We start from the raw sequence: 14,797 nt of genomic DNA, 5'->3' as shown, positions 1-14,797 counted from the left end.
CTGCATCCATCTATATTTAATATTGCGATGTTGTCATATCATCTGAAACTCAGCAATAGCTACTACTACTCCTACAGTTATTATTGATACTATTACAACTAGTACTGCTAGTACTACAACTCATAATACTACTACTACTCATATAGATACTATTACTGTTGCTGCTTTTATTGCTGCAGCTGATGGTTCTAGTGCTACTACAGTTGCTGTCACTAATACTACTACTCTGACTTGAAGTCTTAATAAATGACTATAGTTGTAGGTACATTTGTCCTCTAAATTTAAGATCTCTTTGAACCCAAGCTTCTGGGTTAAACCTGTCAGGATCAGAGTGTAAGCACAGTGCAGGGTCAAGAGGAGGATGCACATACTGTGTTTTGGACTGATGATGCACTAGGGCAATCAAAGTCCACCGCACAGGGAGAATGTGCAAACTCTACACAGGAGGGCTACACATGGTGTGGGAATTACACTTGCCACAATAGGTATAGGGGAAAAAATAAGATTATTTACAAGTTTGATATCTTTTGAGAATGTCTTTGTCATAATCAACGCTGAAAATTTGTTAAAACTGTTATAAAAGGCATGTCATATCTTTAGTTTACAACAGAATCCTAATAGAGGAGAGGAAGGGGCTCAGGTTTTTGAGCATTTACTCCTTAACTCTAGTGCCAACTCTCAACTATAACTACGTGTGCCAGCCTTGGACAGAAATAAATAGTAGTGAATGATACAGCAAGATAAACATATGCAAATGTAATCAAACAGCCACATTTCATACATTAATTTAACATAATGAGCCACTAATCAGTCTGCTGCCTGTCTCAAGGTCCAGGTGACAGTGAATACAAAATTAATGTGTAAGGCTGAGTGAAAGACGGCAGAGAATTAAAGAAAGGAATGGGCCAAATTACTAAATTCGGGCCAAGGTCATTTAAGCCAAAACACACAAAGTCCCTGGTTTCCATCGTTTTTACTTCAGGCAAAATGGTCTCTCAGTGAAAAAAAATATACAGAATAAGTCAATTTAAAGATTAGCTATGTAACGTTTCTGTTTGTCTTCATGGAGATGTTCTTGCTTTGCCTGGTGTGTTTGCCAGTAAGGCATTAAATCTATCTATCTGTTTGTCGACAACCAGAGCAGCTTACAGGTCACACCTGTGGAGAGGTGAGCCCGCATCTTGCCTGTTTTTCAGCAATTAAAACATATACATGTTTAAATTTGAATTGAGATACCCATACTATGGATATTTCCAGAAAAAGCAGGAACATCTCCATAGAAAGTTACATACTGTAGCTTTAATGTATTTTCCTTTTTAAAAATGTATCGGTCTAGACAAGAAATATAAAATATTACAAATCTCCAATAATCACTGCTGCCTCAAGAGCAAAATTTGCTTAGAGATTTTGCTTAAAAATTAAATCTGAATTGTTTTCACTGTGGAGTTTAGCCTGTTTAAAATGTGACCTGCCTCTGAGCCTCAGCCCGAAATTAATCAGGTGAACAAGGTGAAAACCAAACCAAAACTGTTGAAGATTTAAATTCAAACACCCATAACAACAAACTTCTGAATAGCAGAACGTTTTGACCGAAATTTAAGAATAAAGTTTCTAAATTCTAATTTAGACAAAATGAAATGAAAAACTTGGAGAGTAAACTGTTGAAACTCCTCTACAATAAAGAATTTTACCGTTGCTAGCAATATTTTTGATTCACCCCAGCTTAAATTGATGGATAGATGGAAATTACAGTATATACACACGTGGACAAAATTGTTGGAACCCTTGGGTTAATGAGAGAAAAACTCATAATGGTCACAGAAATAACTTGAATGTGACAAAAGTAATAATAAATAAAAATTGTATGAAATTTAACCAATGAAAGTCAGACATTGCTGTTCAACCATGCTTCAAATAGAATTATATAAAAAAAAAAACAACTCATGAAACAGACCTGGACAAAGATCTGTTATCTTAATATTTTTTTGCACAACCTTCTGAGGCAATCATTGCAATCAAACGATTCCTGTAACTGTCGATGAGACTTCTGCTCCTCTCAGCAGGTATTTTGTCCCACTCCTCATGAACAAACTGCTCCAGTTGTTGCTGCTCAATAAGATTTAGGTCAGAGCTCACAGAAGTCCACTTTAGAATAGTCCACTGTTTTCCTCTTGGCCATTCTTGGGTGTTTTTAGCTGTGTGTTTTGGGTCGTTGTTCTGTTACAAGACCCATGACCTGCGACTGAGACCAAGCTTTCTGACACTGGCAGCACATTTCTCTCTAGAATCCCTTGATAGTCTTGAGATTTCATTGTACCCTGCAGATTCAAGACACCCTGTGCCAGATGCAGCAAAGCCCCAGAACATAACAGAGCCTCCTCCATGTTTCACAATAGGGACAGTGTTCTTTTCTTCATATGCTTCATTTTTCCATCTGTGAACATAGAGCTGATGTGTCTTAGAAAAAAGTTTCATTTTTGTGTCATCTGTCCATAGGACATTCTCCCAGAAGCTGACTTCAGCCAGGGTGGTGAATAAGTCCACCTGTGGGTCCCCAGTCTCCGCTTCCTCGGAAGACGTGACGGTGGAATTGAGGAGATCCTCAAAGTATTCCTTCCACCACCCGACAACATCCCCAATTGAGATCAACAGCTCTCCGTCCGGACTGTAAACAGTGCTGGTGAAGAACTGCTTCCACCTCTTGAGGCATCGTACGATTTGCCAGAATCTCTTTGCCAGAATGTCTATCTGTCCGACAGTCCTCCTCCATGGCCTCCCCAAACTCCTCCCAACCCAGAGTTGTTGCCTCTGCGACCACACAAGCCGTGACATGCTTGGCCCACTGGTCAGTTGCCTCAGGAGTCCCTCAAGCCAACAAGGCCCGATAGGACTCCTTCAGTTTGATGGCATCCCTTACTTCTGGTGTCCACCACCCGGTTCAGGGTTTGCCGCCGCGACAAGCACGGCTGACCTTGTGACCACAGCTACGAGCAGCTGCATTGACAATAGAGGAGGAGAACATGGCCCTCTTGGAATCCATGTCTCCAGCCTCTCCCAGGATCTTCAACTCGTCCCGTAGGTGCGAGTTGAAGACCCCCATGACAGAGGGCTCCATCAGATGTTCCCAACAGACCCTCATGACACGCTTAGGCCTGCCAGGTCTGTCCGGCTTCATCTTCCACCAGTGAATCCAACTCACGACCAGGTGGTGATTGATTGACATCTCTGCCCCTCTCTGCAAGTCCAAGACACGCGGCTGGAGATCAGATGAGACGACAACAAAGTCAATCATCGACCTCTGACCTAGGGTGTCCTGGTGTCATGTGCAGTGATGAACACCCTTGTGCTCAAACATGGTCTTTGTTATGGACAAACTGTGATTAGCACAGAAGTCCAACAACAAAACACTGCTCGGGTTTAGATCAGGGAGGCCGTTCCTCCCGATCACGCCCCTCCAAGTGTCACTGTCGTTACCAACATGAGCATTGAAGTCCCCCAGAGGAAGTCCCCAGTTGGTGCACTGTCTAGTACCCCTCCCATTGACTCCAAGAATGCCAGGTACTCTGCACTGCTGTTCGGCCCGTAGGCCGCCACAATAGTGAGAGACCTGTCCCCGATCCAAAGGCACAATGACACAACCCTCTCGTTCACCGAGGCGAACTCCAACACGAGGCAGCTGAGCTGTGCGGCAATAAGCAAGCCCGCACCAGATTGCCGCCTCTCCCCGTGAGCAACCCCAGAGAAATGGAGAGTCCAAGGATCCAGAACCCAAGCTATGCATGGATGTGAGGCCGAACATTTCTAGTCGGTAACACTCAAACCTTCTGCACAAGCTCAGGCTCCTCCCCCTCAGTGAGGTGACATTTTGCTGCTGAGCACCCACCCCAGGCCTCGCTCCAGGGTGGAGCTCCTGTAACGCCGATCAGGGTGACATAACTAGCCTTGATTGTTCACTCATCATAAAGGGCTTCTGAACCACTCCTAGTCTGACCCATCCCCCTGGACCTTTTTACCATGGGTGACCCTATCAGGGGCATGAAGCCCCCGACAACATAGCTCAGAATCAGAATCACAATCAGAATCCTTTTATTGCCATCGTTTGTGAACACAGTTCACAAACTAGGAACTTATTTTGGTGATAAAGTGCAACATAAAACATAAAACACACTGAATAAATACAAATACAAATAAGGGCATGCATGAAGTTAAAAAAAGATATGCTTAAAAATCAAATAAAATACTTAAAGGTAGAAAGAATATACAACAGCAGCATCAGAACAACAGTGCAAACATGACTTATTAAAGTGGCCAGTGTTATAAAGTGTCCAGTTTTGTGCAAATATTATAAAGTGTTCATGAGACAAACTGCAGAGGGGAAGAAACTGTTCTTATGACGAGAGGTTCTGGTCCCAATGGACCGTAGCCTCCTGCCAGAGGGAAGTGGCTCAAATAGTCCATGTCCAGGGTGAGAAGTGTCAGCTGCTATACGGCCTGCTCGCCCCCGAGTCCTGGAGACGTACAGGTCCTGTAGCGATGGAAGGCTGCAGCCAATCACCTTCTCAGCAGAGCGCACAATGCGCTGCAGTCTCTGTCTGTCCCTGGCAGTGGCCCCAGCGAACCACACAGTGATGGAAGAGGTGAGGATGGACTCAATGATGGCCGTGTATAACTGCACCATCATCTGGACCGGCAGCTTGCGTTTCCTCAGCTGCAGCAGGTAGAACATCCTGTGATGGGCTTTCTTGATGAGGGAGCTGATGGTTGGCTCCCACTTGAGAACTCCCAGGATCATTTGGGTGATGAAACCCCTCCACCACTTTAAGGTGGCAGTTCAGGGAGGAGGAAATCATATACATGTGTAGATAAACTAAATTAAACATCTATTGATCTATTGATAGGTAGTAGATTTCAGGGACTGGCCTCCTGCTGGTGCCCAGAGTCAGGACTAAACATGGAGAATCAGCGTTTCAGTTTTATGCAGCTAAAACCTGAAAATTTACTGAAGATGTGAGACAGGCTTCTACTTTGACAATGTTTAAATCCAGGCTCAAAACAGTTCTGTTTAGCTGTGACTGAAAGGTTTTTATTCTGCACTCCTCTCTTTTAGCGTTAACTTCATGATGGTTATTTATGTTTTGATTTGTTTGTATTATGATTTTAATGTCTTTTTTATTCTGTAGAGCACTTTGTTGTGCTATGCAACTACACTTGCCTGGCCTTGCATAGGTTTAACTTGGTAAAGCTGAGGCAACACTTGCAGCTGCAAAACAAAAAACCCCCCAACAAAAAATAGTACTGCAGCTGTGATTAGATTTGCAATATATGTTTAAAAAGTAGGATTCTATTCAGAGTGCACATTTTAAACAACTCAAGGAGCATTAACATTTGATAGAAGACTAAAATATGAACTGATACAGCCATACAAGAATCCTATGCCATTTAGAACATGTTTATAGAGGTCTAAACTACCGGTACAACAAGATTTTTCAATGAAATGTTCTAACTTTCTGTTCTACTTTTGCAATTTGACAATTACACCAAATCAATGGCAATTTCGATTCAATTACGATTAATTGTGCAGATCTATTGTAAACCCAGACGGGCGCTTTCTATTCCCAGGTTTGCTGCAATTTCAACTTCACCAAATGTTCCTCAAAATTATCAGAGAAATCATCCATCTTTTACCCTTTCTGGCTTTACACCTTATATTATAACTGTCCACTTTAGGTAAATGAGAAAAGGTCTGCGCTGTGAATGTTGTCCAAGGTCACAGTGTGGAGGACTTTGATCACCCCAGTGCACCATGGGAAGTGCTCAGGCAATGTGCCGGTCTGATTAAACATATAAGGATGACACTTTAGATATACAGCCATTTGTCACTGTCAGCGCATCTCTCACTCTCTTTTGTTTTTGACGGGGCAGGGTTGATCTATATGCACGCATTATTGTGAGCTCAGATTGATTTTATAATGAGGTCTCAACTTGTAAGATAGAGCCCATCTTTGCAACAGTATAGAAAATATAAATGTAGACTACTATTTATAGAGACCACATTTAAACATGCACTGTGTAACTTTTCTGACACTTGTCTTCATGATGACGCTATTGATTTAGCTGGAATGTTCCACAGTACGTAATTAAATCAATTTTGCATTTCTCAAATTACAGGTTTTATTGGTTGAAAAATAAATAGCTAAACATGCATTCTTATTGTGAGCAGTTCTGCCTCTCCACAGACCTGACCTACAACATGGCGTAGTGGCATCACCTCCTTGTCTAAATAGAGATAAGTAAGTATAATGCCATAATGTGGAACATTCTGCAAAGCAATAACATCACCATGGAGACAAGCAGGTGACACCAGAAAAGGTTAAAAATTGATTGTTATTGACAATTCATGCTTTTAAAACTATTTAATAGAAAAAATAACAATGTTTTAGAATATATTATGGATCCTGTTGACTAATGCTCGTTAGGTTGTGACTGTAATCTTATTTGAGAGAGACTTGTTTAACAGCAGTTTACCTCCAACTAAGTTCATTCTGGTCAAAAGCTCAGATTAAAGTCTAATGTTACTAATGTAGCAGAGCAGTGCCTCCAGTTAACTTTACCCATCTAAGAAATGTTAAGATCTAGATATGGCATGAACTGAAAGAAAAGGAATCAATTTATTTTAGTAGTAGTGGACCAAAAAACTCTTCTGTATGCCTGCTATATGACCTCTCTTCATTTCTTATGTATAGTTCTCTGCAGGGACACAGAGAGGTTGACAAAAGCGGTAGTGCATAGCTCGAGCATCAGACATGTGTCATGTGATTGGCTCCAGTCGTCTCTGTGGCGACAGGTCATCCATCTCTATGACCTCATCCTTCCATAGAGGGCAATTTTAAACACGACTAAGGTTTAAACTCACTCCATGCACTGCAGTATAACACCATAATATTGCAGTCTATTGGGACTGTCTAGTTTGTATATTGATTTATACTTTTGAATCATGTTTGATATCTCATCCTGCTTATATTTTTTTTTTTTTTTTTTTTTTTTTTAATTTTTTTTTTTTTTTTTTTTATTTTGAAGAACACCCAGTGACATAGAAACACATACAATATTTACAGCTTACTATTTACAGAGAAAGTTGTGTTGATGTGTAAAAGTGTTAGGGGGGGGGAGTACAGTACGGTACCTGCATTATTCTGTCTTGGTTGGTTTTCTTTGTAAGTATGCGTGTGTGTGTGTGTGTGGGGGGGGGGTGTGTGTATGAGTGTGTGTGCGGAGATAAAGAAGTAATACTAATAATATTAATAATAAAAGTAAAGATAACGATAACAGGTTTTATTATTGCTGTCATACTCAGTGTTGGTCAATATTGCTCTATGTTAGTTTTGTGGTCCTAATGGTGGTATTGGTTATTTAGATTTAAATGTAAAATGTGTGTGCATGCGTGTCCTGTACAATGCATTAAAAGAGGCAAGGTTTTGGTGAGCCCGCACTCAAGGGGCAGTACCCCCTAGCAACGCGCCCATTCCTTGCTAACCCTAATCTTTTTATGTATTTGTTGTCAATTATTATTATTATTGATTAATAATTAATTTATTATGATTAATAATTGTTATTATTGTGTATATATATATATATATATATATATATATATATATATATTATATATGTGTGTATATTTAAATTATTATTTAATAATTCATGTTCTTTATTTTAATATTTAATATGTGTGTTTATATTCATCCATTTATTTATCTCCATCAGAACCACAAATTAATTCAATAAATAAATTAGTTAATGAATAAGGCAATAATAATGACAATAATAGTAGTGACAGCAACAATAGAAACGTGTACATACAATGAAAACAATTCATACAATGAAAACAATTCTCATCCTGCTTATAAATGTCCAGAGGAGCAGAAGCAGCTGAAGGTAAGGATCTTGTTAAAGTAATTGGAGTGATGTTTATAAATGAAAAAGTCTGACTTAAGTCCATGTTAGTGTCCTTTGCTATTTTTTACAGTAATAGAGATGTCACTAAGCAACGGTGTGTCTGGATGCTCTGACTGACTATGCTAAAGTTTATCTAAAGCATCATTCATAAAATTCCAACATGTAGCATTCTTGATGATTTGAAGCTTTGGAGCTGCGACCCGGCAAATAGTAATAACAGAATCACACTGAAGTTACATGACAAATAATTGCTTTTAAGAAGTGACTTGGGATACACATTTCCTCTAGTGTGCAGCTAGCTTAAGCATATTTATGATGAATTACCAGAAAGTCATCTCAATGTCTTTATTTGAAAAATCTAATTTTTAAAATGACATCCATTTTTGTTAGTATTGCCCTATAGTGAGAGGGTAAAGTTTGATATATTAAAACCACAAAAGGTAACCTTGTAGGCAAAAAAATAAACTAAAAGAAAAGCATGTTTTTCCCCTTAAAAATGATACTGAAAATCACACGTCCTTCCTCTGAGGAGGCTTACATCCCCACAAACCTGACTCTTATTTGTCCTGGAGGAAGGCCTCCTCCTGCTGGCTTCCATGAAAATGTTACTCCTTTGGCTCTAATCTTCTACAGTATGGCATAAAAGTTATCCATCTACATGAAACATTTTCCAAAGTAAGGTTTTAGCTTTTTATCTCCATGGAATCATGCAGGTGAGATGCCATCTCCAGAAAGTTACATACTGTACCTGGGATGTGTATTCAGCATTTAAAATAAGTAATACCGGTAACTACAATGCAATAAAAGCAGGCCAAAATGTCTGAGCCTGACTGATTGTCAAAATGAACTCTGGTAAAGATGAATTGAAATGAGATGCATTTCCCTTGACATGTTTCAGCTTCTAAATACATCTCGCTGATAAAAGAAAACCAATATGACTATCTTAAATGGAGACGAGATTGAAATAAACGGGTCAATAGGATTAAATATCATAACTCACCTTCATAGTCCTGGTCCCAACGGCCCTTCCTGATAGGGCCTGTATCAGAGGTAGAGGGGGGTCGTGTGGGGAGGTTTGGGGCCACACTGCAGACCACAGGGCCCGGGGGTTTGGATAGGGACCCCCCGCTCACAGAAGAGCTCAGCTGAGAGCGTGGTCGCAGGGATCGAAACGGAGATGTATCCTGGTCCAGGACACTCATCTCCAAGGGGGTTACTACTACCCCATCGGACTTCAGGCTCTTACACAGGCCAGACTGGAAATACCTGAAGAGGAAGGAGATATATATATATATATATATTTTTTTTTATGTAATTTAATCCTTAATTTACCAAAAATAAAAATGTTGCAATGCATTTGTCATTAAATCATAACTTCTGTATACATTAGATGAGTTTTTGACATTGTTTACAGCAGTCATATCTGGTGCCCGTGTCCAACAAGTAGATACAATGATAAACTTCACTACAATTGTCACTCACAAACACACACGCATGTGCGTGCGCACACGCACATAAGTTGTAAGTTCAAGCCCTTCTCCCCCCAGGCCACACTGTCATTCTGCCCATGAGCAAAGCACTTATCCATCCTTGCCTATGTGTGAGAGTGTGTGTAACAGGGTGACTTAAGTGGGTTACGTAATTGTTTAGAATACACATACTCTCACTTTTTTGCTGAAAATCAAACACCTAAAAAGGACCGTAAACGCCCATGTGATCACAGGGTCCTGAAAATGTGTTGTTTAAATCCATTTTGTATTTTTTGTTGAGTTTTCAGGCAATCTTAGAACATTTTTGGCTGTGTTTGTTAATGTGTGTATTGTGTCACCATGGTAACTGCTGGGCCGAACATTCTGCCATACACATACATGTAGAACACACCCAGCATGCAAGTATCAATTAAATCTACCTTGTGCTTTTCAGTAAACAAAAACAGCTTTGACTCTTTTGAGGTTTCAAATTTGATCAAAGATTGTTTTTTTTTTTTTTTTTTTTTTTTTAATTAAATGTAGATATAGTGTAGTTGTAGCATTGCTCTCAAAAATAACTGAGTTTTCACTATCACCTGTCTGTGCTGCAGACTCACCCGTTGGAGTCTTGTACACAGGCAGGCTTCTTCTTCTGCTGCTGAACATAACGCTTCCTCACACAAACAAAGATCGCCACCAGGAGGACAACACCCAGAATGCAGGCGGTGATCTCGATAATCTCCATAAAACCCACCATTTGCTGCATCTAAAACACAAATTCATAAAACAGGAATAGACTTTCAACGCATAATTTAAACAGAGGCTACAAACGGTATTTAAGGAGTTTTGGATATCAAATTTTTTCCATATATGAAACAGCTTTTGTAATCAACACATGTAAAGGAATACGTGGGCAGATTGGTGAAATAGTGAAATATTGTGAATGCCAAATTTGAATATTGAATATACTGTTTATAATACAAAATGCTACAAAAAAAAAAGAAAAAAAAGAAAGAAAGAAAAAGTTAACTTCACATTAAGTGATGATTTCACAATTGTCTGATACCTCAACTAATACATCTAAAGACCAGTTTTTTCATATTTCTGTTGGATCAACATAATTATTGTCTGAAAAATGTTATCTGTATGCTCCAAAAATAGAGGCAATCATTTTTGTCAATTTTTATTGCTCACCCTAAAATAAATCAAAACATAGATGTCAATAAAAACATGTATGTGTAATAATTTGAAATGAAGAAAAAGGATGTTGCATACAGATGTTATCAGTTATGTGTTTAAGTAAATGTTGTGGACTGACCACAGGCATAGGGTCACAGTGGATGGAGCCCAGAACCATTTTACAGCTGTAGTCTTTGGGACATGAGTCTGGAGGACACTCTTCTATCATGTTATGGCACCTACGACAGAGTAAGACAATTTAGTTACAGAACAACAAACAGCCCTGGGTACTATGTAAATAAAAAAATAAAAAATTGTGGGATCTTTGTGGACCCAAATGGCTTGTGGGATGATAGCAAAAAAAAGAAAAAAAGAAAAAAGTATATTAATGCATGCCACGTTTGATTATTAATATAAATGCATTACTATTGTTGATGACAAAAAGTGAAGTAATAAACTCACAAAATGAAATGGTCTAGAAACATTCATCTCTTATGAATTTGATTTCAATACTAAGTAAAAGCCAAAGTTTTTGGCTTTGCTGCTCATCAAAGCAGCAAAATGTCTTCACTCCTACAACTGGACAAAAAGCTGTAGGAGTGAAGACATTTTGCTGCTCTTCAAAGTCATTTCTTCAATTCTGGTCAGATTGTTGGGGGACACTGCCTTATATCTATCTGAAGGGAGGAGCTAACTACACTGAAACTGTAAGTAAGTTTTTGACAACTCCAATAGAAAGACACTAGGCCCACTGTAAACTACTAGAGCAGGGGTTGGCAACCTTTAACACCCAAAGAGCCATTTGGACCCGGTTTCCACGGAAAAAAAACACTGGGAGCCACAAATATTATTTGGCATCTAAAATGAAGATAACACTGTATATATTGTTTTGTTTTTGTTTGTTTTTTTTTAACCTTTACGCTCTGTGTAAACAGCTATAGTGTGTTTATGACAGGGGTCAGCAACCTTTTTTGCACCATGGACCGGAATAATGTAGGTTTTATTTTCACAGACCGGCCTTCTACGCATGGGAGATAAATATGGCAAAAATAACTTAAGTGAATAAAAAATACAACTCACTATACTGCTGAATCAGTGGGAGCCCTGCACTTGTTTCTTTTGAATGAGGTGGTCCCATCCAGAAGTGATGGGAGACAATGACTCCCGCATTGTGTTTTTTATGTCCAGTCTGCTCCGCAATTTCTTTCCAAAAACTCTAAGGCTTCTCTTTTAATCAAGGGTATTTAGTCTCCATGTGCCAAAGCAGTTTTCAAGGTTTCATTGCCTCATTTGCTTTTTCCCGCATATTACTCACTCACGCTACTCATCTGTAGCGACAAACCAATATTTTACGTAGGACTCCTGGTATGTTCTCTTAAATTTAGCTTTTTCTTGGTGGTTGTAGTCTCCTCTTCTGGCTCCTCAGTTGTCCTTTTCCCCTTTGTTAAAAAGCTCTCCAAAGACTTTTGTTTTGTCTCATTTTCACTCGCTTGTGGCTCTACTTTTGGGCGATGTGTCTGGTGTGTTATACGTGATACGTCATTGTGGAGACAAGAGCAGATCTACCACAGATATCATAAACTTGCCACTACATCAAATGGATTTCTGTGGCAATTTCTTCCCAGGATTTTCATGATATATCTACGGACAAGTTTATTAGTGCATCATGAGGGACGGGCGAAAGTTACATCGGGGAAGATCCTCCTGCTCCTGACCCCTGTGCGCACAGCGTCTGAAATCAGGGCTGTGTCTTTATGCAGAACTGTGAGCTGTGTGTCTGTGTGTGTGTCTGTGTCTAGGTGTGTGTGTGTGTGTCTGTGTGTCTGTGTCTATGAGGCGTGAGCAGTGTTTGTTTTTAACATTGTTCCATGAGTATGACGCTTATTTTGATCAACGAAAAATAAGAAAATATAATTTTATTTTAATATTTTAAGATGACAATAATCTTCCAATTTAAACTACAATAAAATAGAACTAACACAAATAAAATACACTTCAATTAAATACTTAAAATGTATTTTCCCAAGCTACGCAGAGCCACAGTATAAGGATGAAAGAGCCGCATGCTGCTCCGGAGTCGCAGGTTGCCAACCCCTGGTCTAGAGTGAACAATGCATTTGCTGCTTGAATTCTTTATTTTATTTTAGTGGAGCTGTTTGTCTGTGGAGGCCAGACTAAATGCAGCGTAGCCACTGCAGAGCTGTGATTGTGACAAGGCACAGTACATTACACATCACTTTTACCTAAAATAAAAACCTCTACTCCTCTCTTCTCTACTGTAATTCCAAAATATATCGCTTTCAAATATATTCATGAAGCGAAAGAGAAAAAGAGCGAGATGATGGAGGGAAGACTTCAGTGAACAGCCAGAGGAGGGAAAGAGGAGAACACATAGAGGGAAGTAGCAAACGACAAAGTTTAAATCTGTCAACTGGACAAATCGTTGTAGGAGTGAAGACGTTTCACTGCTCATCCAAGCCGCTTCTTCAGTTCTGGTCAGAATGCTGGTGGCCACTGCCTTAAATCTATCTGGCGGTGTTGGTACCAACACCGGCGGGAGAGTTCCCAGTCCGCCGAGCATCTCCATCTCAAAGCCACTAACCCAGGGGTCACCAACCCTGTGCCCGAAGGGCGCCATGTCGCCCCCAAGCCCCACATGAGTCGCCCGCAGACCGGTTCTAAAAATAGCACAACTCACTAATGAGCTGCATCTAAAATTTAATTTTATTCTGTTGCCATTTTTTTTTTATCACCCTTGCGTTTATATAGATTTAAAAATGACAATATCTTAAACATATGTTCATTATACGTGAAGTTTAGATAAGTTAAGGTGAACTTTGACCTACTCACTTCAAAGGTCAGTATTGTGCGCGTGACAAAACCAGTGCTCCGCTCACGAGCGCTGTGAGGATGTGCTGAAAGCAGTTTCTTACTCCAAAACATGGTAAAAAATAAAGAGATCACTTTCACAACGATTTAAGACTGTAAAAGAAACCTGCGCGTATCTCATCTGCAGAGCGACTGAGGTGACGGCAAAGCGGCACAATGTGGAGGGACACTTCACTACGTCTCACAAAACGCACACTATGGACAGAACAAGCCCAGAGATAAACGCAGCTTTGGGTAAACAACAGGCTTTTTTCACGACACCGGTGAAAAAGTCACACAATGCAACCGAGATTTATTTAAAAATATGTAAGCTTATTTTTCTTTAACATTACATAATTGATAACTTTATGAAACATGGTGCAATGTATATTATTTATGTTTTGTTAAAAAGGTTTGTCAATGGATAGTGAAAATGGGACACTTTTCCTATGAGATGTAGTGATGTAAGTGTCATCTGGAAATTTAACAATTACTAAGATTAGTAAAGTTAAAGTGCTGTATACTGATATCTGTTTCCCTCCTTGCTCATTGTTGATAATTATTATGAGAAATCATTGTGATCAGTGTCTTGCAACATGATCAGTGTGTTCACATAGATGATTATCATTTATCATTATTAATAATGTATAACTAAAGGAAAACTGAGAAAATGTGTTATTTCAGAAGAGCGTCTCAAACCGGTAGCCCTTCGTATGACTCAGTGCCCATAAAGTAGCTCTCAGGTTAAAAAAGGTTGGTGACCCCTGCACTAACCACTCCTTTGAAGATAGTGAAGTTCAGATCTTAGCCAGAGAAAAGAAATTGTTTGAGAGAGGAGTTAAAGAAGCTATTTTTGTTAGGAAAGAGAATACTTAAACAGAAATGGGGCCTGAGACATAATCTCTCCCCCATCTACAACTCCATCCTCAGGCCCAGAACAATGAGAACAATAACAGGGTCGTTAAGGGGTGAATAGGGTAGTCTCAGCTGAAACTGGAGACAAAAACTGTTTACAGTTTCAGTGTGGTTAGCCCCTCCCCTCAGATAGATTTTAAGGCAGTGGCCACCGGCATTCTGACCAGAACTGAAGAAGCGGCTTGGATGAGCAGTGAAACATCTTCACTCCTACAACGATTTGTCCAGTTGACAGATTTAAACTTAGTTGTTTGCTATGGACCAGACCTGGACGACTGAGGGTCTACACAGCCATAGAGGGAAGGGAGAGAAGGGTAAAAGTGAGGAAAAGTTTAATCAAGTTTAGTTCAGTCGATACGGCCCCACTCGCAGTATTCCCAGTGAATTTCATGGAATGACTCAGAGCTGTAGCA

At 39.7% G+C, this 14,797-nt stretch overlaps 1 protein-coding gene across 1 annotated transcript in view; it reads right to left on the bottom strand.

The window, feature by feature from the left end:
* The window catches only part of fat2 (FAT atypical cadherin 2), a 193,255-nt gene that overhangs the window by 3,404 nt on the left and 175,054 nt on the right, over window positions 1-14,797 (bottom strand). Inside the window, exons 27-29 of the mRNA XM_033974109.2 lie at window positions 10,741-10,840; window positions 10,040-10,188; window positions 8,954-9,219 (exon numbers count right to left, since the gene is read on the bottom strand). Coding sequence (XP_033830000.2) covers window positions 8,954-9,219; window positions 10,040-10,188; window positions 10,741-10,840 — 515 coding nt within the window. The remainder of the gene's footprint in view (window positions 1-8,953; window positions 9,220-10,039; window positions 10,189-10,740; window positions 10,841-14,797) is intronic.

This window comes from Periophthalmus magnuspinnatus, chromosome 10 (assembly GCF_009829125.3).
Source record: "Periophthalmus magnuspinnatus isolate fPerMag1 chromosome 10, fPerMag1.2.pri, whole genome shotgun sequence".
Lineage (NCBI taxonomy): Eukaryota > Metazoa > Chordata > Actinopteri > Gobiiformes > Gobiidae > Periophthalmus > Periophthalmus magnuspinnatus.
The sequence above is the reverse complement of the archived record's forward strand: the minus strand, read 5'-3'. Positions and strand labels throughout refer to the sequence as shown.